Source organism: Astatotilapia calliptera, chromosome 13, assembly GCF_964374335.1.
Source record: "Astatotilapia calliptera chromosome 13, fAstCal68.1, whole genome shotgun sequence".
Lineage (NCBI taxonomy): Eukaryota > Metazoa > Chordata > Actinopteri > Cichliformes > Cichlidae > Astatotilapia > Astatotilapia calliptera.
This window is the reverse complement of record NC_137434.1, coordinates 9,682,774-9,710,247: the sequence shown is the minus strand read 5'-3', so window position 1 is coordinate 9,710,247 and position 27,474 is coordinate 9,682,774. Positions and strand designations below refer to the sequence as shown.

The window sequence follows — 27,474 nt, the reverse complement described above, 5'->3', positions numbered from 1 at the left end:
CTTGACAGCCAGGGATAACACTGATCTCTTCCATGACAAGCATCACCACGTTCACCTCAGCAGCCTAAACGCAGCGTGCGTGTGTGCCTCATCTTGAATAATGTAGCTCTGCAGGCTGGGAAACCAGTGGTACGAAACTGCGGCGGCTAAACAAAGGATTTGGAGTCAGGTGGTAACACGTCACAGAGAAGACGGCAAGTTAATGATTGGTTGCGCGGCGTGCTCAAACGCTCAAGTGGGCGCACACAATATGGCAGCAGGCGCAATTTCAAAATGTGTTGCTGACACCAAGCAAGGGGCTCATTAAACTGTCATCCTATTTGGTAATAAGGGGCTGGCACACACTTGCTGGAAACTGATAGCCCACCAACAGCACATTACCATTTCTTTAGCTGGAGGGGATTAGAAATTACTGTCTAAGTCAAAGCCAAGATGGCCATCCTTTTAGGTTTCCGAGGCATTTCTAGCACGCGCGCTTGTGGTATTAGTGTCATCCCGTACAAAGAAAACAGCATGCCCATTGTCATCGCGTGAGCTCCGAGGCAATGAATAGTCCTGCTGATGCCATGTAAAGATAGAAATTCATCAACAAGCTGAAGCCACACAGCTTCAGCTTGTTGAGTGCTTGCGGTGTGGGGGCTTTTTGGCCTGGGAGCCATTATGTCCCTAATTGCCGTTGGCACGTTTGCTGATGAATACCACAGCCATTATGGCCAGAGGTTTGATTCCCCGCTGAGAGTATAATTTTGTCCCCAAGAGAGATCTCGAGCGACGCTAAATTTACAAATAAATAATTGAAGAGCTGAATAAGATGCGTAAATGACCCCCAGTAGTGAGGACTTTCATATGGGGAAAGCTGCATCAGACTGTGCTCCTCTTCATTTAGCCAAGTAGTGTGGTAATGCCTGTTCACTGCCATTGTTACAATGCCAGCAGTTCTCTTGTTTTCTGCTTCACGCGGCTCAACTGGAACCCATTTAATTACTGTACCAGCTATTGTTTCTCCATACAGCTCCTGTTGCTCGTGCCGTAGTTTAAAGCCAGTCAGTTCGAACCCAACTATGCGGTGCTAGTCGGATTTAAGTGCACATCAATACAAGTCACTCTGTGTTATTAGACAAATGCAATTTTCTCTTACAGTAAAGGCGAGGACACATATGATTTATTCATAGCTCTGGCTCTTTTAGGGTGCTTCTGTTGAGAACATGATGGAATGTGTGACAGCTCTTCTCTGAAGAGCATCTGAGTGATTGAGAGCGGCACGGTGGTTAAGTGGACTTGGGGGGGGGGAAGGATGTTTTTTGGTCTTTGTCTCTGAAGTTTCAGCAATATTGAGTATTTTTTTCTTCCTGTCATTCCATTATGAATTTATCATTGAAAGAATTACTGCAAAAACACAATTGACTGAGGTACCACTCCAATCAGGCTCCGTCAATCAATCAATCAGGTCTTTTCTTCAATTACATACCGCTGAAACAAATGTTTTATATCCCTACTGTGCCTTCCTTCTCTTCTACGTGCACTGCAAACACGGTAAAGCTCAAAAAATGTTGCAGCTGTTAGGTTTGGGATGTAACGCCAGACTGTCAGTCCACCACACTGGCTCACACTGAAAGCAGCCGACTTTCCATCTTGTGGAATTACTTGGTATTTCTGTAATATTGTATTTTTTAATTTCCCCTAAAACGACTGGAGTTTCTAAGTATATTTATCTCATGAGCCACAAATTTGCAGCTAAACGAAAACACCAGAGTAAGATGATATATTGCTCGCATATACAAGTGGGAGATGATGGGGGGGAAGATGCATTTTAGTGAAAATGTACTAACCCGGAGTTCCAAGAGGAAACCCGGGGAATAATAGGATGCATGTTTAATGGGGCGGAATTGTTGAGCTGGTGAAGCGTTGAGAGTGCTCTGCACTTTTTTGGGAGACTTCCTCATTGCCGAGGAATGTTGCTTCTTGGATTCAGTTGTCAAAAACAAAAAATATATTTGCAGCTTGCTTCAGTAGAAATATAGTTTAGAGCCTCTTCTAAACAGTTTCTATTTACTGACATACAATGACAGTGAGCATTTCTTAAGATTTCAGCTGAGCAGTTTAGCACCCATCACTTAAAAAAGACCAAAACACAACCCAACTACAGTTTTGCACACACCCAATTACTTGTCAAGTGATTCTTTTTGTTGTGCATTCAAGCACAACCCAACAATATGCTCCGCTATGCCAGCTGCAATCTGTGCATGCTACAGCTAGAGCATCATGGGTGATTGAGCATCTGTCCTATATCAGGCTGTCCCTCCGTCAGCTCTGCTGCTGTTAGGTTCAGGTATATATGGTGGGAGTGGCTCCATATGCCTACTGCGTGTTTGTGTTTTACCTGCAGCGCTGTCACACTCAGACAGACCTAGCCAAGCTTAAACACATTCATCACAGTCAGTGCCTTCAGCTCAATTACAGACACACAGTTTTGTCTTCTGCCTTATTATTGCACAGGCTTTTATAACAAGCATGTCACCGGTGCTCTGTTAGCGCAGAGCCGCCTCTAATTTGTTTGACAACAAGAAGGCCTCACAGACGTTTGGGTGCTTTTGTTGTTAAGGCGCTGAAGAAATGACCGCATTATTCACTTAGAGTTGGAGAGCTCTTTGAATGCTCGTGATGCAGGAGGCACTGAAAACACCTTGCCTATATTAACTTTTTTCTGTAAAACCCATAACTGTGATTGAGTTTTGAAATTTTAAGTTCTGTCTATTATTGAATATTCTCTGCTTGACTTTTGGTTTCACCATGTGTCTATTCTTAGCTTTTCTTAGTTTTATTTTCATCATATTTTGTAGCCTAGTTATTGTTAATATTTATGGACATGATTTATAGGTGACTCCTGGAGTTTCAGTTTATTCTTTTTCCTCTCTGGATAAATCTCCATCTCTGTTTGGTGATGTCCTGTTTTACTTTGTTCATCTCTTATTTGTGTGCATTGTATTTAGTTTTATCCTGTTTCATTAGTCTCTGACTAATTTCAGCTGTGTCTTGTCACCCTGGCGTTTCCGATTTTCCTGATTCCCTGTGTCTATTTAAAGCCTCAGTTTGTTTTAGTTCTCTGTTGTGTCATGCTGTTGGACTGCGGACTTCCTCTTGTGTTTTCTGGTCTGCGTGTCTGTTTGTTTTACCAGGCCTTGGATTATGTGCTCCACCTAAATAAAAAGTCTTTTTTTGCGTTTCCTGAGCTCATTCTGCTCTTTGGGTCCCTTATCAGGACACACTGACAGAAACTTTGTAAACTCTGCTACAGTTGTGACATCCTGCTTCATAGGTTTGTCTGTCACATCAGAGTTTGTAACCATCAGACTCGTCTTTTTCTGTCTTAGAGTGTTAGAGCTATTTAGCTGAAGCAATTTAGCTTCGATTAGTCTAACAAATTCTGATTCATATATAAAGCAAATGACATTGTCGCAGCACCCAGTAACCCATTCTCCACATCCTTCAATGGTGTCTCAGTTCTGCTTGCGTTATGAATGAATGGCCTTTTCGATTTTGGCCGGGGTCCTTGACAGCAATCAGTGATGTTTAATGCCTGCTGAGATCACTAGTGTGAAGGGAGTCTGAGCTCATGAATTTCCGATGTGGGCTCTGTGAACGCCTTTGTGAAGTTCCTTCAACACCAAATATGCCACGGCACGCATCAGGGAGTAACAGAGCGACTGTCTTCTTTATGGGCTTTTTAGTGCCGATTTTATTCGCATTGCCTGCCCATGACAGCAGCCTCCCGCAGTCTTACAGGAAGTGGTAATATCACCCAGTGCTCTGGTTCCACTCTGCGCAGGAGGAGGCTCTGCGCGCTTGATTTCTCGTCCCATTCTATAAAGAAAAGATTATTTTTATCTGTCACGCCTGAAAAACCGCCGTAGTTTTACCACTGGTTGGCATGGCGACAGGACGGCGCACTCTCCTCTGTGTATAGCATGGCAAGAAATATTAAGTAAACAGTTAATGCACTTGTGTGTCAATCTCCCACCTTCATCTGTTTCTATCCGTCTTGCTGTTGTTCAAGCTGTAGCTCAGTTTGGCAACTCGCTCTCTGCCAGCTAAAGTCAGGCTTAATGCCCTCCATGTATTATTCAGCGGCTATCTGCTTGCAAGCTGCTTAACAGAGCCAGCGTGAATGGAAGTTGATAGGGGAAGCTCTATCAGGTAGGATAAGATCTCACGTGGCAATTAGAGGGTTGGTAAGTGAGCTGTCTGGTCCACATACAGCAGATATGTGATAGCTTCTCCAGCGGCCTCTGATTGCACAGATTTGGCCACTTTGACTGAAACGAGTAACATCCCTTCCTGTGACTCCCACATTCAAGCCCCCATAAATAACCCAACTAGCTCCATCTCAGCTCTTCCTTCAAGTACAGACAGGAGTGTGTGTGTGCGTGTGTGTGTGTGCAAGAGTGTGGAAAGTGTTTGTCACGCTACTGTCGCTGACATTTTCCTTTTCTTCCTGCTGTGCCTGGCCCCGAGAATATGTCACCCCCAGGCTGATGCTGTCTATTAACCACCATCAAGACAATGATGCAAATTGTATTTCAATCCGCAGACTTTGTCTCTGTGTGAGCAGCCTAAGCGGCATCACAAAACATAACAGTTTCCCAATTGTTTTTGGCTTTCCTAGTTCTTCATTAAAGTTTGTATTTTAAGTAGGAGTATGCACTCATGTAAAATATAATCGTACTCCCTTTAAAAAAATTGTTTTTTACCAAATGTTAGATGAAAATTTTACACCATCTGCTCTATATTCAGTATTTTACTATTTTCCTAGACAATAGCTTCCACTTAGAGTAGCCTCATTATTATTGTCTTGCAGTGTCTGTGATCCTTTGACTCCAAGGTGGGAACCAGTGCTCCCTGGTTCCAATGGATTGTTGAGAATGTATAAATGTATAGGAATAGCTATGTTTTACTGAGGAAGAGTAGGAAGGTTTGGATTGTATGTTATAACTCGGGTCTATCTGTCTATAGATATATATAGATAGCATCTATGTTTCCTATTCCTATTGTGCTCAAGGATTGGAAGCTCCTATGGGCAGGGCATATTCTCATGTTTCATACATGAGCTCATTAACGCAGCTCAGTCCTCCTCTCCATCCTGACTACTGCTCAACCAGCCTCCTCAGGCACAACTCACTGCTGGCAGAAGGGCACAGGAAGCAACATAAGCAATCCATCCAACTTCATGCCCCACAGAAAATCTGGCAAGATATAAAGAACTATGCCATGATAAAATCCCCTTTTATCCTTGGGCCATCTACAGTTTTATCCCCTCTGAGAGTAGAGGCAGTGATCTCTCCTCATTTGTGTGTTTGTGTTAAGAGAAAGCCAGCTGCTCCTCTAAAGTGAAGTGTACTGTTGCAGTTTCTCTGCACAATGCCGTCACCAAGTGATGACAACTAACTTTTCTAACATGTATACCATAGCTATTGATGCGTCAATGTTAACAGTATTAGAGGTAACGTGCTGTTGTTCTCTTTGTTCTTTTTTTCTCACTCAGAAAGCCGCCTGAAAGAGAACACCAGCAAGTATATTGAACTACTGGAGGACCGATTGCACAGGTAAGGCTTTTCTGTGCTCTCTGCTTCTTTTTAATACAGACGCGAAGACTCTGTGTTCCTCAGACTAATAAACAAGGAGACGTATATAAAGCAGCAGGCTCCAAGGAATTTCCTCTCACTCCTGCTGTCCTCTAACCAGAGCAACGTCTCCTCAGTGCATCACATCACCTACCACATCATGCTCTCACACCTTTTTTTCATACGCCGTTGTCTCCTAGAGCCCCTTCTCACATTGCAGTCTGTCTCTCACCTACACAATTTGTCTTCCTCTTCCCACCTTCTCACATACCTTTTGTACCTTTTTTTAGGCTTTGACATCAACTCATCTCCCACCTTTCCGCTCTTCCTGTGTGTAAACCATTTTAGACAAAACAATATCTTTCTTCTGACTGGTTCATTGTTTCCGTCTGCGAACTCAGAGGTTCTAAATCACAAAGGACAAGTCATGTTACGGGTTGCCACCCATCTCACCTGACTTAAGGAGTGAGCTGAGGAGGTGAGAGTGTGGATCCTGGTGAGCATTTGAGTCCATACAGATGCTTGTGCTTCTTTTATAGTTCAATCACCAGATGGATAGACTCTTTGGCAGACAAACAGCGACTGGCTCTTATTCTACAGGTTGTTGGAGCAATTTTTGTTTTACAGATGGATAAATATAGCCGGTAATGATTTTGTGCACCACATATGAGCTGTTCTTTCCACTCAGTCTATTCTAGTTGTGTTCAGAAGAGAAAAGGTTAGGTGGTATGGGTTTACTTTGAGCTTGCAAAAGCCTTTATTATCACAGACCCTGTTTGTCTACTTGACCTTTGTCTCTGTTTGTGGTGTGTGTAGGGGGGCACAGCTTTGTGTGTTGCATCCTTGGAGAGGCAGGGTCACCTCTTTGGATGAGAGCCAGGACTCAGTGACATACTGCAGGGCTCTTGCTTGTTGAAGGATGCACAGACTGGGGGTCTGAATGGTCAAGGAGCAACATGGTTGCGATCTCAGCGCCCAGCAGGGAATCGTGCCTCAGGACCATCGCTGTCAATAGGGCAGATGGCTGCTTTGTGTTTTGTTTGTATGATGGCAACACTTCTGAGTTTCTAGCAGAGGCATTTGTCAGAGTATTTTAGAGAATGGGATGAATCGCTGCCTAAATATAAAGGACAAAAGAAGGCAAAACGTTTGTTGAGGGCTAGGCACATAGATAGATAGACACACGCACACAACAGATGACAAGCAGCCTACGTAGGATACTATCAAACACAGAAACTGCATAATGAAAGTGTGACACGTTAAAAATATCATCTAAAAACAAGAATAAAATTTAAGACTGAGTATAAAAATGCCAGATGTTACAATACAACTCAGTGGTATCACCAGTGGAGACCTGTCTGTCACCGACAGGCCTTCTGTAAGGAAAGTCTCCGAGCTTAACCTGAGATAACCCTGATGAAACTGACAAGGTTATATATTAAAGTTCTTCAGTGGGCTACAGAAAATGTTATAACAATATAAAACCTTTTCCACAGGCTGAGTGCTGCTCCTCACAGCAACTAAAATTTTCTTCACACGTATGCCCCATTATACAGCTATAAAAACATCTATAAAATGTTTAAGTCTAAAATCTCCTTTTAATTTTCTTTTACGCAAACCATCTGAGATTACAAATCCTGAAAGCTTAGTACTGCTCCCCGAGGAAACCATCATTAACTACTATTACCAGTAAAACTGGTTTGCAGTGGAGCTGCTATATACTGTGTTCCTGTTTGAACACAGTATATAGTTCCTTTGCTACGAGGGCAGATGATTACATACTGTAAATCATAAGTATTTCCCCCACAGACTCTGCAAAGGGAGGATGTAGACACTATGACCTCAGACACTGATCAGTGAATTGCTTCGAAGCCTCATGTTTGGTGTTATTTTTCATAAGCGAGGGGTGAATCCGACTGAGACACAGAGGATGCTGCTCGGTTGTATGAAAGTGAATTGTACATCACAAGAAGTACAAGTTGCCCTACTTGGACTTTCCCCCAAAGACTTCTTTACTATTGAAGAGTCACCCCCTTCCTGCCATTAGAAAGAGTGCAGATCTGAGACACTTGTGCATGCATCCTTACATCCCTCTTCCTAACTACTTATTTAACTCCATGACTTCCACACTGGCTTCAATTTTCAGAGCCGGGTCAATGATATAGTCACATCACTCTGAAAAAAGAGAATTTCCATTCAAGGACACCTTCTTGGGTGACTGTAAACTAATTTTCTCGGCCATCACATTCTATATTAAATGATTGGCTCTTCAGCCTTAGATCGGCCTCCATGACCAGAGGCGGTCTAGATAAATTCACAAATATAGCTCTGATTTATGGCATACACCAGTCCCTTCCACCAGCTCCCGCTTGGCACAGTGACACATATTTGCCTTGATTGAATGTGCCGTTTTCCCCACATGTGCATACACCACTAACCCACGCACGCACACACACACACACACACACACACAGATGCACACATGCACTCATCATCCACTGTAAATGTTATCAGTCAGCTCTAATGTACATTACCATTGATAGAGTACCGTGGTGATGAGAAGTGAGGAGAGGAGGAGGGGAGAAGGGTGGAGAGAGGCAGATTAGTGTGCTGAGATGTCTGGTCTCCGTGGAGACGGATGGTGTTGAAAAAACCAATTATCTTTTCCTTGCTAAAGACTAGAACAGGATGTTAGAACAGCGCAGATGCTGTAAGTGTGTCATCAGAATAAAAAACATTTTATTCAGATTAGCAGCACCACACAGTTGTTTAATACATTTATGCAGATGTTTCATTAGGAAATGCTTCTCGTTTTTGTCCCTCATTTATATATTCATTCTCCTGTAGAGATTTGAGCGGCATATATCATACGCGACGGATACTGGCACAGAAGCCATTAAATGCTGAGATGTATAGTTAAATTGAAGATGCTCTATGAAAATCTAAATGAGAAAAAACTGGGATAAAATGTGCTCCTCTCTTACTTTTAATATACAAATTATACGAATCCACATTTTTTTTTTAAAGTGTTTGGAACACTTAAGCTGGATTTGCCCATCTGGCTCCTGTAAAAACCTCCTCTAGTCATCCACCAAACAAACCCCTCCCAGTCCTCCATCTATCACACCTCCATCGCTATATTATTAACACCTCTCCACATCTGGTGTTATTTGTGAGGCTAATGTTAAGGCGAAACATTATCACATCTCCTTTCCTTTCTATTGTGTGAAGTCTTATTTTATAGCTTTTAGGTTTCCTCAAAAAACAAAAATGCATCAATGATTATATTTCCTTTCTCTCACTTTTCTAAAACAACCAAAAAAGGTGTTCATTTTACCCAGAATATGATTTTTATGTAACAATGAACTATGACTCAAAATCTGAGAAAATATTTCATGCTCTGAACCCGATAACCATAGACTGTATATAAAAGATGGTCTCCGCCACTCCGACTCACGTGTTTTGGACTCCCTTTTTTAAAAGTCAAATTTATCATTTTGACTTAAGTCATGTTAATATTTTCAGAAGGAGAAGTGACTGTATTTTTACAAGAGGGTGAAGTTATAACTTACCAGCTAAAGCACCTAACTTAGTTAGCGTGCTGAATTCATAGACCACATGGGTGCATCGCCTAGACACTGCAAAGGGTTGTAGCCCATTTATGGAAGATTTGCAGTACATACACTGCCTATGGTACCAACAATACTAAAAAAAATAAAACAAGTCCTCTTGGTATTAAAGGTATTGTAAATGTCAGTTCTGCTGACATCTCTACAGTTAATAAAGCACAACAAACCGTGTTAATTGTCAATATTAGATTTTTAAGTCGGATGAGGATATTTGGCAATTTAAAAATATACTGTATAGTATACAGGCTTATATATCCTTCAAACACTTGACAGATAAATAGATTTCTTCAACATTTGTTAGTTGTTATATGTAGTCATTTATGATTTCTTACTAAGATTATATGACACTGCAGTTTAAAAATAATCCTGTTTTATTGTCACAGCAGGTTGTGTAGTGTACACTGGACTCCGATTAGCTGGCTCTTGTGTTTGTGCCGTTCCAAACATTTGTGTTGGGTGAATCATACAACGCCCTCTGGTGGACAAACTATGTAATGTCAACACTCATAACATAATTCAAATGCGTTCCTCCGGTCTCTTCTTTACTTGTTAAATTTTCATTTACCGTCCATTATAAATTTGCTGATACTGACAGACTGGCCAATTACTAATGTCAGTTAGTAGTGCACTAAAAATGACCTACTCCTCAAACAACACTCATAAAGAATATGGTGAAGGAGGTGTTGTTTTTTATGTTATGTTTCTGTACTTAATTCTTTATTTTCTTCAGGTCTGTTTATGCTTTTCCAGTTTGTATGCTAGCTGTTGGCTTTCTTAGCCAGGAAACTTTTGTAAAAGAGATTTTTAAATCTCTTAAAGTCCAACTTTACTGGTTAAATGAAAGATAAATAAAAAACAAAACAAAAAAAGGATAAAAAAATGGTCAAAAGGTCCAGTTCAGTGACTTGCATTGGCTGAGGTAGCACCTAGTAGACAGCTACCAGTTACAGCTCACTGCTTTGGTAGTCAAAGCATGTAATATAATTCATAACATAACGTTAAATAATATTAAAACTTAGAGTTAAATTCACAAAACCTATAGGGACAAAACAAAATAAAACTTGTTTTTTTTCCTGGCTGTAAATAAGGTTATTTCTGCTGTGAAGTTGGACATTTTAACACGGGAGTCAAGGGGATTGACTTGCTTTTGGAGAAAGCATCGAGTGGCCATTTCAGGATATGCAGCTTTTGGCACTTGGTTGTTGGCTTCACTTTTCAGCCCTGGGAAGTTTTTGAATGATGGTCAGACTGGATGTGAACCCATAATGTGCCTCTTCTCTCTTGAGACGTCTAACTGAACCCGCTGGTACCTGCAGGACCCGGTCACTGCCCCGTCGTTTAAAAGTTCCAGCAGATTTATAACCCTTCCTCAGCAGCAGTCTGGATTGAATGCCTTGAGGGGAAACAGGAGTCCTGCCAGTCAGTAGTCCCACAGGGAAGCGAAGATACTATAGAAAGAGAGTGTGCCTGTCTGTTTCTCCTCCTTATTACTGGGCCATCAGCAGCACAGCACGCCCACACCCTGCCGCTGTCAGATGGCAGTCGGAGCGGCTGCCACCAATTAACCCCGTGGGCGACGAGTTCATACCAGCGGGCACCAGGACGCCACCATCACAGGGATGCTTAGGCGCTAACATGTTGTCTGAATTTTCAGCAGACAGAGCCCTAATGCCAGCGCCAGTTGTTTGTAATGAATTGTGGTTGACACTGAAGAGAAGCCGCTTTGATCGATGTGGCCAGCTTTGACATTTTTAGAAGAATTTATGCTTTTTATCCCCACAGAGAGTGATTTATGGGCATGTAAGTTAACACATGTGTGCTCACCCATATCTGTGTGTTGCATGTGTTCCTCTCCACTTCGGAAGAGACAAAAAACAATGGCATGGCTCATTGGGTGCATCCCCACCGTAGCAGAATTCAGAGGCAGCGAATTGGTGATGGGGGTGGAGGTGGGGGACTGGGCTGAGCAATTTTTCTATTGTCTGTCTGCCAAATGAAGGTTAGAGAACGACTGAGAGGCGTGCGTTGGCAGGGTACAGAGGTTGGCAGCCCTTTCAGGCAGGAGATGGGCTGGAAAACAAGTGGCATTCAATTTTGGGGATTTTTTTTGGGCGGGTGATTCAACCCTGAGAGAGAGAAGAATGAACAGAGGGAGAGATTAAACAATGTCATCTGGGTGCATTTTGCCTTTGAGTTTGTTTATATATCACGGAGAATGAGCCACTGTGCACTTTTCAGGTGAAAATACTATTTTATAAGGGTTTGCATGTGAGTTCAGCAAATGACATTGCTGTATTTTCTACCATTGTGAGTCAATCATTTTCAGTTTATGTCTGTGACAGAGTATTTCCTCCTAGGTTGGAATTTGGCATGTGAAGACAGACAGAGGACATTTCTTCCTTTAAGAGATTTGATAAGTCTCCTATAAAGCCATCATCGTCTTCCCTGCATCCTGTCAGCTTTAGTTTGATTTTTCTACATGACATGGATTCACAAAAACAAAGTTGGTGTTAGTTAGTGTGGAAACTGTTGCCTTTTGTGTTTGGTCTAAAAGCCCTAAAATCTATTAAAGGCTCAGAGATCACGGTCATTTGTGAATGTTTAGTTATCTAAAGGTTGCTGAAAGGAGAAGGTCAATAAACAAGAAGATTTTAAAGGTCAGAAGGCCTCAATTGTGACTCAGTGAAGGAGCATTTTATTTAAAGGAAATGGAAAATGGTTTCTGAAAATAAAAAGATCAATGCTTCAATCCTCACAGAGGCAGCGTCTCTCAATCAAGGAATCTCTGTATGTGTGTCTGGTTTTCTTGATAAAAAGTGTATTTGATTGTTTTGATGTAGTGTATGAGGTAATCTGGATGAAGTGTGGTGTCATTTTGGGCATTTTCCCCAAGTTTATATATATATAGAAACCTCTGCTTGTCGTGACGTTTACCTTTGCTTGTTTTGTGTGATCAGCTTAACCTAAATAATGGAACAATGAGATTAAAGTCAGTAACGGTGTAACTCATTTTTAAGTATATACGATCCATTTTTACCTGCTTTAATTAGTTTCTGCTGGGATCTGAGATCCTGCAAAGGTCGGGGGGAAAAGGAGTGAAGAAGGCTGACTGATCATAACTCAATAGGTAGATAAAACAATCTCCTTGCCCTCCCAGTGAACTCGTACTCAGTGACCCCAGGAGAAACGAACGCATCCACACCCTCTTTTGAGTAAAGGGCATCCTTTCAGGAGGAATATCGCTCTTGTTACATTTTGTGAATGGAATTTTATTCTTTGAATGATTCACTTCTCATCTGTCACTCAGAGGTTTATGTGCTTTATTTGAAGAGATGCTGCTGTACCTGTATAATAGGAATGTCAAACTTGCTGGACAATGTGGGCCAAATACAGCCCAGTATGACCTTAAGTGCGCCAGACCAGTGACATGCCCCCTTTCTGTCAGTGTAAAGAAGTTTAACTGCACACTTAATCCCTGAGATATGTTAGTATTAGAAAAAAGCAGTGCAATTTCAAAAGTACATATCAGTATTGCTGCATAACAAAGAGATGCTGCTCTTTTAAATGAAAGAAATCTGTTTTCTTTTTACTTTTTGGGGCATAAATTGTAAGAAATAAATGTGTAAAATTGTAAAAACAAGAAGTTTCTATAGTGCTGAAAAAAAAGGTCCTTATCAGTAGAAAAAGCCATAAAACCTTTAAAAAAGTTAAAGCGACAAGTCCAAAATTTATGAGTGTTTGCAGGGTGGATTTTAGCCCCTGGGCCTTATGTTTGACACATGCCTCTGCGGTGATGCGAGTGATGTGCATCAATGTATTATTTTAACATTCTTTTATAGCACACTACATTTTATTTAATAGCTTAACATATAAGATTGTATTTATGTATTTGATTACATGCTACAGTTCAACTATTTGCTATATGTTGTAGTACATTTTTAAAATTTCACATCACTGAATAACATAAAAGAACATACCTGATGTTAGTTTTCCTTCAGCATGCAGACAGCTCCAGATAGCTCTGCTGCTAAAGCCTGTTCTGACCACTTGGACTTTTATGATTTAAATACTGATCTCAAACTTGCACTGAGAGCAAACATCAAGTTCTCTATCAGAATGCATAACATACTTGTCTCCTTCCCTTGCTAGTTATGGGTCTCCCAGCTTGGAGCGAATCTGGGAAGCCGACCTGGAAGCATGTCACCTTTTCCTGCGAGGTCTCCAGTTGCGGACTCCCAGCTGCAGTGGAGCAGACATCGAAGACTTCCCCACTGCAACAGTTTATCCTCCATCCCAGCCAGGCACCAAAGAGGAAGAGGACTGTGCCATGCTGACTGCTTTAGGAGGGCGATGGTGTCCTGAGGCCAACTTACAGAACTCAGAGTTCACTAAGGTAACAGTAAATTGTCTTGTGAAGAGCACACTATGTATAATTCATCTAAACACCTCCGTATAAATGCTGGAATGCTTGACAAAGGCTGGGATTTAGTCTCTTGAATACGAAGGCTTCCCAAGTGACACTTTCAAGCACTGAGGTCTTACATATTTTCTGCACATAACCCATATTTGCCACTGAAAGGTCAAATGAGAACCGTCTGCTTTCAGAAATACTTGCTGTTCTTTACTGTGCTGTGAAATGTAACCTCAAAAAAAAAAAAAAAATCTTCCTGCTCTGTCAGCCTTAGCGCTTGGCTGGAGAGGACAGCTTCAGTTTGTGCATGGAGCCATTGTGAGAGTCTGAGATTCTGCCGACTGCAGTGAGATGAGCAGCAGTCAGTTAGCGCGTTTGCTCGAAGGTATTTCTAAACGAGGAAAATGTGGGCGTGAGGGGGGCAACCGTTTGGAAATACTTTGACTTCCTGATTAAATGCTTTAGTGGGCATGCATGCGTATGTATGTGCGCGTGCACATGTGTGAGTGTGAATTCTCTGTGGCGGTCTATCCCACAGTGAGCTGAGGTCCACTGCCTCAGGGCCGAGTCCGACTCATTCTCTCCTCTTCTCACACTTTCCTCCACCCACGGAGTCTGACTAGTGTGAGATAGGAACAAAGCCAACAGATCCAGCACTGTGTGTGTATATGTATGTATGTATATATATATATATAATATGGATGGATTGTGCTTCCAAGCACAAACGTTCGTTCTTTTTGGATCTAATATACAGGAAGCTGTAGGGTTTCATTGCCATGTTTAATTCTGCCGCTGTTGCAACCTGTTCAGCTTCTCTCACAGACCTGTCCTTAGCATGCATAAACACACAGTTTTCATTAATGTCTTCTTCTTTCCTGCCTTTCCTTGACCGCATATGATAAACTGCATGAATCTATTTTCTGCTCCCCCTTTTGTCTTTCTTTGCTTTTCTTTCTCCTCCTAAAGCCTGGAACCTCCTAACATTTTACCAAGAACTAAAAGGTGAGACAGCCAGCCATTTCTCTCTTTTGTCCTCATCCTGTGAGCTGTGTTTTCTGTGTAATCCCTCCGCCTGAAACCCAGTGTAGCAAAATACACCCTGTAATATTTATGTTGGGTATGACTTTATCTTTGAATTTCTTTGCAACAATTACAATAAAAAGCTTTTTGGCATGTAAAAACGTTTAATCTTTATATGAAGACTTTTAAGAATAACCTTCCTGTTGTCGCTTATAGAAATAGAAGAGGCACGTTCAGTGGGTACTGTTTTCGTTCGGCAGCAAACATTATTTTAGCTTGGTAGATATGAGTGTTTTCATCTCAAAGCAACAAACAATAAAAGAGGAGCTTGAAGCTGGTTAATCTTTACAATCTGCACCTCGAAAACTGTGTGAGGCAGATTGTACGCTGCTGCGAGATGTGATTAGAGATAGCAGTGGCAATCCAGTTTATATGAGTTGTTTAAAACTGCAGCATTTGAAACCAATCAGATACTGTGTGAAGAGTTATGGATGGGTCAGTTGTGTTTGCCTCAGAGTAAAGTAAAAAGGCTCTTTTGAATTTAGAATAATAATTAAAACTTTGCTGATTATTTGTTTTCACTCTGCTTTTTAAAACCACAAACAATATGTTAGCCTCCAGTAGGTAGAGTAATTACTTTTCCTTAGTGAAGAATGTAAAATTACATACTTTGAATGCTAACAAAAAAACCCTGCAATACAAACGAGTCTGTTAATCTATTTTCTTGTTGTCAGTTTTGCTGATGAGTAATTACAGCCTCCTTGCATTATGATGATGCTGCACACATACAGTACACAGCCGACATAATTGTATTTTTAATAATTCATGAGCAGGCTTACGACTGTGTGGCCTCAACAAATGTTCCCATTTTTGTTGCAGAAGCTGGAGGAGTTTTTGTTCTGCATGGAGGATAGTCACCCAGAGGTGCGTGATGCTAACACTATCACTGTGTGGTTCAATGTTATCAGTACAATGCTAACATTATCAACAACATGACCCCTGTCACCTGTTTCACCATCTACGTGAGAGGCACCATGTCTTTTTTGCAACATGTTTTTTATGACTGTTACTTATGAGGGATAAGTAACAGTCAATTTTGAGTTTATTTAATAGAAAAAAAAAGGATATTCTATTCATATGTACAGATCGCTTAATTCTGCTGCTGGCAAACTAATGCATCCTCATGAACATTGAATTAATCTGTTAAAAATGCAGAAGGGCAGGTTTTGTGGTATCTACCATGTTGTCCTGCTATCTTGAATACAATTTATGCATGTGGCCACGGACTGGCATTTGTGTGCAGAGGAGGCAGATTTTAAATTGCGTCCAAGCCTTCAAACTCCAGATATGAAGGATCATCCTTATTGTCATCCAGCTAATGTTAGGGTTGAAATTGCACTTCTCTTTTGGTAAACAGTTTGGTTACATTGTCACATTGTATAAGAGGTTATTTGCCATTCCAAGTCCAGGAATGTTAGATCCACTTAAAAAAATATATCACTAACCTTGGCTAACAGCAGCTAACCTTGGCTAACAGCAGCTAACAGAGGCTAACAGCAGCAAAAACAACAGCGCTTGCTGACACAAAAGTACATCATGTCTTCAAAAACCCACCTCATTGTTGCTGTTGTTGGACAGAAGTGAGCTTTGCTGACTCATCGATTCCTTTTCACAAAGCTTTACAGCCTCCTTAAGTAGATGTGGACGTTTCTCATCCAGCACTGGCAGCTGAGGTAAACAGTAGGCAGAAAGCCTACTGAGCAAAAACTGTGGTTTGGAGTCATTTTGCTATGAGATCAACAGTGTCCATAGATTTTCAGGTGACTCTTGGTAAAAATATAAAATTTAGGAAAGTATTAAACTGAAAAATATCTTTTTTTTAAACATTTTTTATTTCCCGATTTGCTGGCAAATGTTGATATTATTTAAATATTTTACAATAGTGTGTACAAAACAGTCTAGATTTAAGGTTAATCTCTGGGCTGAATATAACATGTTTGTCCTACAGTGGCCACCATAGTTAGGATTACGCGCTTTAATTGGGAACGGTAAGAAAACAGAATTAGCTTAATTGGAATCTGCATCTTAGTGACATCTAGTGGTGAGATTTTACACACTGTAACTTTATGTTTGAATTTACACAAGGTCACACAGCCACACAGTGGCTCAGTAAACGGTGGCACTCGCAGGAATTCAAACCAGTAAATGACGCATGTCATGTTTAACAGGTTCTCAATGCTACAACCTGCATTACCAGTGATAACATTTCACCCAAAGCTTCTATCAAACATTGGCTCAGTTACCTTCTAAAATCTATTTTAAGAGACAGCATCAATTTACATGAAATTTTAACTGTGGCGCTGTAGAAGTGAGAAGCCTTCCCCTTTTCTAACTTTATATGACATTACATGTAGTTATTAAAAAGCCAGATACCTTAAAATAGGTAATTACAATAAAGTACAGCGACATTACAGTGATACATCACTGAGTCAGATGATGTGATAGCTGTTTAATGGCATCTTTCCAGTGATGGTGTTGTGATAGCATCGGGAGGAGCTCGATTCTCTGCCTCGCGCAGAGCGTCTGACCTCTTTCTCCTTTCCATAATGACTTTAAGTAAATGATTTCCACTTAGCTGCTGCCCTGCTGCCACAATGGAGATTGATTGGTGTGTGTGAGTTTGTGTGGTCATGTGTGTTGCTACGGTTTTCTTCTAACCTCTACTAATTGTTCTTTTATCCTTTCAAGGTCCTTGCATATGTCTTGTTACACTCACCCATAGTTCTGAACAACAGTAGATACATCATTAAACTGGAATGTTGAATGGTTTCTGTTGAGATTTGTTTGACTGCTTTGCAACAGGTTCCTACATCATACCTCGTATTACAGGAGCTACTGTATACTAATGGTTGTTTTATAATGTTTAACACTGCATTGCTTTTCCACCTCTGAAATGAAATGTATCACTTTGTAGGCACAAATGAAGAAGCACACGTACTGTTGGATGTCAGTCAAGCTACAGGTTTAGAAGATCATTGCCAAACAAACATCACAAAGAAAAAACATAGCTTGATGGTTTTTTTTCCCCCAAACTAAACAATTGTGGAGAATCCTGCAGTGTAGGACAGAAGTGCTCAAAAACTGAAGCTGTATTCAAATTCCACTTCACATTTGAATAGCGACAAAATTAAGTATACTCAATCCTGCGCACTATAAAAGGGCTGATTTTTGTAGTTCTTTGTTGATGGCAGCTATTGTCCCACAATGAAAAGCAAAATCATTAAGGTCAGGTAGAAATGACAGTTACAGCTCTAGAAAGATGAGGGGAAAAGGAAAGAAAAGATTTTTCTTTGTTTTGGCAAAGCTTATTTGAGTGACTTCCCCAAAGTTACCGTCAGCTTGGTGTTAAACATTACACACATTGTAAACTTTGCTTTTAGGAAAAAGTAAAATAGAGCCCAAGTTTCTACTGCCACATTCAAAGTCACTTGAAACACCTCTCTACTCCATTCTGATCCTCGATTTGAACTTCAACGTAAACCGCAAAATAAGGAAATGATTTACAGCTTTGTCTAATTTCTTTATGGTTTGGATTTTGGGACAGCTGTGTGCATTTATGGCACGTCTGGGAAGCATTTGAACATATGATGCATGCCGACTTTTTGGGGCTCAACCTACATACTGCCTTGAGAATATGTAATAAAATAACTGCAGTACTGAATTCTCTTATTACTGCACATATTTGTATACAATGTTCCTTTGCAGACGTATTTGCTGGTAAGGATTAGTGTTGAAACCTAAGAAGCAACCTTTCACATTACAAGGGAGCTGCAACTTGAATATACCAGAAATTGATCATTGTTAAGAAAAGTAACTTAGAAAGTACTTCAAGTATGAGCTAATAGCTTTCCTTCAGCAGCGGTGTCGTGGATGTGCGTAACTTGCAGGCTGCTGTTCACTGAGAGACACCTATTTTTTTGGCATTTTACTGTGACGATGTCCTTGAACGTTTCACCTCCAAATTTGAAATAAGATTTCTGTAACTTCCACTGCAGACAGCTGGCTACCAAAAGGTAGGAGAGAAATAGAACCCGTGTGAATGCAGGGACCAAAAGACAAGACAACACACTAAAGGTTCTTATACGAAATTTGTTTGATGTATTTTTGATGTGTTTTCCAGTACATAAAAAAAGTACTTAACGCATTAACGAGGCTAAAATCTTGATTTACGTTTGATCTGCTGTTTACAATATGCTGCAAAATACAGACTTTTACCTCCTGCTGAACTTGTTTGGCATGAACCGCCGTATTACTGGCCTTTCATTTATATTCATTTAGTTTTTATTATTATTATTTTTTTTATAAAAAAGTCAGGCACTCCAAGTTTCTTATTTAAAATAAATTAGCCACTGTATTTTTTAAGCAAATACTGCCTTGAGTGCTATGCCAGTGCAATAATATTGCTTTGTATTGTCCGCCTGGTGCAAAGTGGGTAGAACAGCACCCATGGGAGCATGCACAATTACCTGCTGCCTCTCATTCATTATTGCTTAAATAATCATACAACTGCATACATGAGTTTGAATATTGAATTCCTAAATAATTTCCTCAACACCACGCTCCCCCAGTCTGCTTTGTTTACTTTGGTTTAATAACATTAGCGCTAATGTACAACAGAAATCAACACGCCAATACACGCAAGCCTGCGATTCTATTATGCAAATTGACATGTCGGTGAAATCTGTCGCCTTGTTTGTCAAAGGCAGAGATAGCGAAGAAAGCTGTTTTGATCACCACCTGGAGCAACATTACAATTTGTGATTTTATTTTATTTTTTTTAAAGATTTTGTTTTTGTTTTAATGGCTTTTAAACAACCTGTCAGGCGTGTCTTTTAAAGAGTGTCATTCTGCACGGGGAGCTTTTGTTTTCTGTCCTGTGGTTGTATTGACTTTACAAAAGCTGACTGAAGGCTGGAAAGTAAAGAATCAATTAGCTACACAAACCCAGGGCCCTTATCTGCTGGAGAAGCCCCTAACCTGGATAAACAAACAGCTCACTGAATCTGTTGAGGGGAAAAGATCCAGGACGAGGTGAAGTGAAGCCAGAGGAGAGACTTGTGACAGTGATCGTTTGTTCATTCAAAGTTCCTCAAGCGCTAAAATATCTTTTCTCTGAATGCTGTTTCCTGTGGGCCTCTCTGCATTGAAAAAATCTCGCTTAATTCCTTAATTGTGTCAGGATGTCTCGCACATATTGCCGCCCCCAACACTTGCTGTTGTGGTACGTTTCTTTTCTGGTGTTACATCATCCAGAGTGGGAGAGCTATTCCAGGGCAGAGACCAGAGACGCGACTTTTCAGTGATTGTTCTGACACCTCTGAGCTGCAGGGAGTTGATTTTTTTTTTCTTTTTCTTTTAACCTGCAGCTATGAGTCAGATTAGACTCTTTGTGTTGTTTAAGGAGAACACTGAGTCTGTGTGCGTGTGTGTGTCTGTTTGCTTGAAGTGAGTGTGCGTGTACTCTTGGGTGTGCGTTTGTGTTCTCTATGCTTGATAAGAGAGAAGAAACTAGGACACAATGTCTGCAAAGGGGGCTGTTCTAATTATGGCCAGCGTTGCTCCCCGAATGCTCTGCCCTACTGCACTCTGAACTTCCACCAACCTGACATCCCTGCCATTCTTCAAAATGCACCCAGCCTTGTAGCATCATGTAATATGCAGATATCTCTTAATGTTGTAAACACTGCCCCTCTAGGTGTGTGTTTGCGAATAAACGCTTTTTGTTGCACATTAACTGAGACTTGCAAGTGGTTAGAATGGCAAAAAAACGTTAGCTGCTATAATAAAAAAAAATCTGTTAATAAACAGAGTCATCTGAATGAAGAGCATACTGTAGTTGGTAAATATAAATATATAAACATGTCAGTGTGTGAGCCTGCAAACAGTTCATCTAACCCAGGGCAACCTGAAGCACGATGATAACTTTGAGGTTTATTGTTTGTCGCAGTTTTAATGCTGCATTATACACATGCAAACACGGTTTGTCATTTTTATCAGGCAAGGAGGGGCTAATAAAAAAACTGCCCAGTTGCATTATGGGAGCTGTAGCCAATGTTTTTGTAGCTTGGTGCATGTTACTTTCTAGGAGACAGAAATCTTCTGTGAATTTCCCAACTCTTTGCTTTTCTTTGGTTGAACTACATCAGATTAGCACAAGTTTTGATCATTGTCAGTATCAGAGGCTTATATTTGAACAACTTCCCTTGTTGACCCTTCATGTCTTCTCTTACCCAGGATGGGTGCAGCGACACTGGGGCTACCGAACTGACGGAGCGCTGTGAGCAGATCAGTAACAGGCTGATGTCCTTGGAAGATGAACTGCAGATGGCCATACTGAATCGGGATCAGGCCCTCACCCATATCCTTTAAATTAACTGTAAATATACATCATGCTACAGTCACAGTGGGGAAAACAGTGGCTGGAGCCTGTGGCACAAACATAATCATTGCTGCTGTGGGTGTTGAACTTCCAGTGTCTTTGAAATGGTTGTTTGGAAAAGATCCAGGTCTCTTACAACTTATAGTCAGTTGCTGTCTACAGAGCAACATTGGTGCATCAAATGGCAATAAGACAGAGTCAGTGTGCTATTAGTTTGCAACTGAATGGGGTCAAGTTGGCACTTACAGTCTGTTTCTGATAATAGGGCAATTAATTGTGAAAGATCAGTGCAATTCACAAATCTGTTGCCAACATTAATTACTACATTTAGAGTCCAGCCAGAGTCTCACAGATATGAAACAGAAAATTGCAGCACAAATAGTGATATAGTTGCTCCAGGACAGCAATATAATTGCAAATTACATGGGTGCTGGCTAGCCCTGCTTTTATATAAGAATATTTGAGTTGAGTCCGGTTTTATAAATTAGTTGCACTCATTGATTTAGAGCAGCGGTCCCCAACCCCCGGGAACGGACCGGTACCGATCCGTGACTTGTTTGGTACCGGGCTGCAAAAGTTGAGGCTCCGGTGTGAAATTTGTGGTTTTCAGGGTTTTTATCGGTTTTCAGCGTTATTTTTTTATAATCGTTTTTATCGTTAACTCTGTTTCCCTGGGTCTTTTCCGGTGTGTTATAAATAAATCTTCTTTTTTTGGTACCGGTACTGGTTTTATTTTGTTGTATTTATGTGCGACACCTTAAAGGCCGGTCCGTGAAAATATTGTCAGACATAAACCAGCGCAAAAAAGGTTGGGGACCGCTAGTTTAGAGTGGCTCAGATTGATTGTGACATGCTGACTAAGTTCCTCTGTTAGATTGACATTATTTGTAAACCTTTACCAATCAGTCTGAGAGTGATTGCAGTCAGCCTGATTTGAACCACCAAGTTTTCCTAGTTGCAATGAGTTCGCTGTCCTATATTACTCTTGCATGACTGACCTGATAATTCACACCTTGGGCTCAGTTATGTGTGTCTGTCCATTTATCTGAAACACCTAGTTTTCCTCAAGACCTTCCAACTCTCCAAAGTACACATTCAAACTACCTTGCTTAACTGCTGACTGACTGATGTTTGCGTTTTGTGACGTTACCATTCAATGAAAAAGGAAGAAAAAATCAGCCTGTCTAATCTGACATTATTTGTCCATTCAACTTCAAATGTAAGCTGGGTGCACAGGATTTTTCTCGACAGGTTGGAAGTGCCAGCTGCAAAATGAAACGGTAAATGTCCATGTGAGGTTATTAGAGGGCCGCTGATGCGGGCTGCCAGTCACCATGGGCTGAGATTAAAGCTGGTCGACAGGGGCAGTGCCGCAGCAGATAGAAGAATGTCACTGTAATGACTCCCCGTCATATCTTAACGTCTATTCTCCAAGCTGACCCTCCCTCTCTTCACCCGTCCTCACCGCCCCTCCCTTTCTCCATTTGCCCACTTCCACTTGCTGGATGTGGTTTGCAGGAAATTACAATATCCATGATAATGACTCAAATCAAACTGTTGAAGCTGATTACAGGTCACAATACATCATTTTCTGTGCTAATTAGAAGGCTGATTGGAAATAGATTAGTGTATTTTTCTCGCTCCACTTTTCCCCTCTGCATGGTGGGCGTATTAAGACAGAATCAAAAGGTAATATTTCAACATTGGCGTGGTGAAAATTTGCCACCTTTACCTGCTGTTGCTTAGTTTCTGTCACGTCCAATTTTTCTGTGCTGGACAGTATTTAATTGTGTATTTAATTTGGCGATCTCTAGAACCAGTGTGTTCTGCAGTGCCCCCCTCCCCGGCTCTTTTTGTTGATCTGTGGTTAGTCTGCTTTTATATCTTTTTAGAGCGTCCCCCACTGTACTGTCAGGGGCCAGCACAGACCCTGTTTGCATGATTTCAATGCAGCCTGGCAGTCGGAGATAGACAGAGACCGGCGCACCTCTTTCCACCTCTCTGCTCTCATGTCCTTATGTGTCACTTATTTCTGATATTTGAAGTCACTGCACTCGTGCAGAACTGCAGTGGACACTTGAGGACAGTATTGTCGGTTTGCAAGGAAAATTGAACAGAAACTGAACTAGCGATGCTGGGACTGTTGCCATAGTGACAGTACGATCAAAACGGCAGTGTCTAAGGGTCTTAATTGAGTCCCTGCTCTCAATAACAGGAGGTGTATGGACAACCGCGGAGACTGGGATTGAAGAAAATGAAGACGAGGGTGGGCAAAATCCTGTCGGTGTTTGTGGTTAGTTTTAAGGGTTTTTAAGATCATTCTGAGCAGTTTCTTCCCATTTGGACTAGGCCGCCCTAAAAGTCTTGTCGAACCCTCTGCAGTATTCATGAAAAGCTCTTTAATAGCTGTTTAATTATGAATGAGGACAATCTGTGTCCATTCAGACAGCAAAACGAGCCATCAGGCCCCATCTGCCATCAAAGCCATCCCTTTGATTTGCCACTTAAGCTGGACACTCACACGATTAATTTGAGTTTCTAAGCAGGTTAAACAATCCCCCTCCTGTTGACAGCCTCTATCCCGTTTCATTGATGGTTTATGAATAATTTAGCTGGGCAGTCTGTTTGCTTGGGTCCCCACATTGCCACCCAGCCTCACGGTTGAGACGAGCTCATGAATAGCGAATAATTGGATGGGGTTAAATTGAGTATGACTCGATGATCTGTCCCGATAATCCGCTCGTGGGCCAAAATCGGAGATTGATGACTTCATCACGTTATGGCTGTCCGCTGCTATTGCCATTAACCGTCAGGGGGCACACATCAGGGCACATGTGACATATTTGTCTGTTGGCATGCGTTTTATTTACATGTTAATGTGTGTGTGTCTGCAGCAGCATTCTTCCTTAACTCCCTTCGCACAGTCTTTAGAGAAGGAGGTTCAGGAAGTAAAATCCACTTTACAAACCATGCTTGCACAGCTCAAGGTGGAAGAAGAGGACGAGGAGGAAGTGAATGAGTTGGATGACCTCATGAAAAATGGGATTGAGGAAGAAGAAGAGGAGGAGGAGGAAGAGGACCAGTACTTCAGTGACAGCTGGGACATTTGAAATAGATGTTTGCAGTGTTTTATGAGCACTTAAACACAGAATGGCTACCTGATAGGTTGACCTCGGCTTTTACAGTAGAAGTGACCCCATATCCATTTACTGTAAAGCCTCACTCGAAACACTCGACAAGCAGCCGCCGTGGTACTGCTGAAAGTTTCCATCAGATCAGGTCTGTAACTTTTCACCTGCTTCAAAATGAAGAAACGTGATATAAATACAACACACGAGACACTTTCTCCCTTAAAAAGAGTGCCTTTGACGACTAGTTCACATTGAGATGTTTCTTTTTAACCGTTTTCAGATACAGTTTTTTAAGAAGGTCAAATTTATTTTTCACTTTTTAAGCATTTAAATGTCACCACTTTTGTTACAGTCCCATTTTATAAGCAAGATTTAAAGTCTGTGTAACCCATGGCTGCAAATGAAGGTTTGGTTTGAGTTTTGACCAGACACCAAGCGGACAATCGGAAAACGTTAAAATTTGTTTTCACTGCTAACAGTTTTGCACATAAAATAACATAAAATGTATGCCTATTAATTGTTATTATTATTGTTATTGTTATTATTATTATTATTTTGGTCTGCCAGCCACTTTTGTGTGTGTTCTGAACGACTGGACTTTCTTGTAACTGCGTCCATGAAGTAACTCGTTTGTGGTGCTACAAAAATGTGAGCTAACTTGAACACTTTATTATCTGTGGGTGGAAAATGCAATATTTAGATTTTTCCGTTGTTTTCAAACGACATTGCGTACTTTAGGTTTTTAACATTTTTGTGACATAAAGGACAAATTACATCTACGTAGGAATTATTGAGAGATAAAACATCGGTGGGCACATAAAAGGATTAGAAACTGCTGTTTTTGTTTTTTTTTTCCCCCTCTGTTTGCCACTGGTTGTGTTTTTTTTTTTATTCATATTTGTGCTTTCACCTATTATTGAGTTCTGTTTTGTTTTTTTAAATTTACTAAGCAGCTGTACCTTATTTTATATTTATTCCTTCCAGTTTCTCACTAATTACAGCATGTACCGTTCAGTCTAATGTTGCCTCCTGCTGTTTTCTACTTGCATTGAGTTACAGCCTCTTTATGGATTGTTTTTTTTTTCCCCGCTCATAGAAAATTTGCTGGCACGCTGCCAGGCAAGTGAGGGCAGCGGTGACAGGCAGAAGATATCAATACGGTAATAAAGGTCCTAGTGAGGTCTTTGGGGGATACATGGGTTTCTGTTGTTATCTCACCTCAGCAGCAGCGGTGGCTAATTGGTAGGCAGCCTCACGGAGGGCATGTTGAGGGAAAAATGGGATGGGAACGGCACTTTTTTTTCTGATTCTGTGTTTTTTGGAGCGGGGGCTGTTGGGGGATTCTGCCGTGCCACGCTCTGGGCTGTAAACACAGCTGAGCGTTCAGGGGTTTTTCTGCAGAAGCACAATGGGCCGTTCTCACATTACTGCCAGTTTGCCAAACCACTTGCCAAGCTAGAAATCTCCACATCTATCAGCTTCAGACAGAGCCCAGTACACACACACACACATGCACACCTTCCTGCCAAACACCCCAACCTCATAATTGAATCTATGCTTGCATCATACTGTGCCCCACGTGGCAGCTCTGCTCATAAAATGGTCACAGAGAAAAACCCAGATGGTTTGAAGCAGGCAGGGTGAGATGTTTCTCAATGTAAAATGAAGCATCACGCAGCGCTGGATCCCTTTCTTACAGTTTGGTTGCTAGGATATTGTACCATACCTCGTTATTATAATATATTATTAAAATCATTCCACCTTTTTCCTGCACAGTCCAGTCAGATCCATCCCTCTTAGTTTCATTCCTTCTCAAGCTTTATAGTTTCTTTCGCGAGTTTAGTCATGCATGGAGAAGTCTGCATAACTGCAGTGTGACAAGAAGACAAATGGGTGGCAATTAAGATTACATCGTGGTAATAAGATGGGAATAATGGGGCTAAATAAGCCATGAGAATGAGTTAATAACAGAGTAATACCAGGAAATTACTAAAGTACTGGAGCAGCACTATAGTGATCACCTTTGCCTCACAGGAAGAAGGTCCTAGGTTTGAATCCAGCCTTTGGCTGAGCCATGCCGTGTGATACTCTGGTTTAGGTTAGTTCGTTATTCTAAATTGACAGAAGATGGACGCATAAATTGATGGATAATAAATATATAAAAATTGGTGCTATTGGAGTGAATTTGACAACATAAATCTAAGTTTAATATTACCAGCTATCTACTTGGATATTCCCAAGCTTATTACTTTGGTAAGTACATAATATTTTATATATTACCTTTCTAATATCAAACTCTTACCACACTCTTTTAATATTATTTCCATGTACTGTCACCAAAAAATTCATTAGCATGTGAAAATGACATGCAAATGCAGCTGATATTCCATCCCTTGTTTGAATATTTCACTGATTTTATGAAGAATATTCCATGCCCAAAAATAAATGAATGAATGATTTTAGGAATGTGTTTGTATCAGGGGATTTGGGTTCTGGGTTCTGGATTTGTTTACTAGATTCCCTGCTGAATTGTTAAGTTGTCTGACAGGTACAGGTACAAACTCTCTGAACCATGGGAGAATCAGAGATCGTGCTGATTTTTCTTTCCTCTCTCACGCCGCTTCAGTTGGCGTCACAGACACCACTAATGAATTCAAACCGATGTTTTCGGTGTGTTCGCGTCTTTCATATCCTACGCGATCTCGGCATCCTCCTCTGAAACTGACACCGGTGTTCTGTGTGAGCGACTGCGTGTCAGTTCTGGTCACTGAGCCAGTGAATGTAGCTCTACTGAGAGGCCGCGCGGACATGGACCCAGAACTCAGCTCTGTCTGCAAATGGCCCTTTATTTCAGTCTTTCCAGTCGTTTGAGGAGCTCATTCTAATTCACCCTGCACTTCACTCAACTGTTGAATAAATTCAAATGAGCAATTTAACATGAAGAAAATTTCCTGTGGAATTAATAAGCATTTTAAATCAGTTAATTGCAAGTCCTCCCAACTCAAAATCTGCATATTTCTCTCTTAAACCAGTGAAAAAAGATGGGAACAAATGAAAAGCTGAGCAGCAACTACAGAAAATAGCCTGCCTTATTCTTTTTCCTGTGGTCTGGTGTGGATGCAGAAAATCACACTTAATTATAAACACTTTCCCACAGGGAGCTGCAATCTCCCCAGAAACAGCCTGTTTCCCATCACTTACAGTACTGGACAAATATACCCAGAGA

The 27,474-nt window shown here is 41.0% G+C and overlaps 1 protein-coding gene across 3 annotated transcripts in view; it reads left to right on the top strand.

Moving 5' to 3' along the window:
• disc1 (DISC1 scaffold protein) overlaps window positions 1-26,710 on the top strand; it is a 47,904-nt gene extending 21,194 nt beyond the window's left edge. For 2 of the 3 annotated variants that reach the window (XM_080287851.1, XM_080287850.1), the window contains exons 11-15: window positions 5,540-5,600; window positions 13,397-13,640; window positions 15,558-15,602; window positions 20,973-21,097; window positions 24,041-26,710. In XM_080287851.1, coding sequence (XP_080143977.1) covers window positions 5,540-5,600; window positions 13,397-13,640; window positions 15,558-15,602; window positions 20,973-21,097; window positions 24,041-24,227 — 662 coding nt within the window. In that variant the 3' untranslated portion in view covers window positions 24,228-26,710. Of the gene's footprint in view, window positions 1-5,539; window positions 5,601-13,396; window positions 13,641-14,624; window positions 14,661-15,557; window positions 15,603-20,972; window positions 21,098-24,040 lie in introns of those variants that run through there. The other variant, XR_013900948.1, reaches the window with a different exon arrangement.
• The last annotated feature ends 764 nt before the right edge of the window (window positions 26,711-27,474 follow it).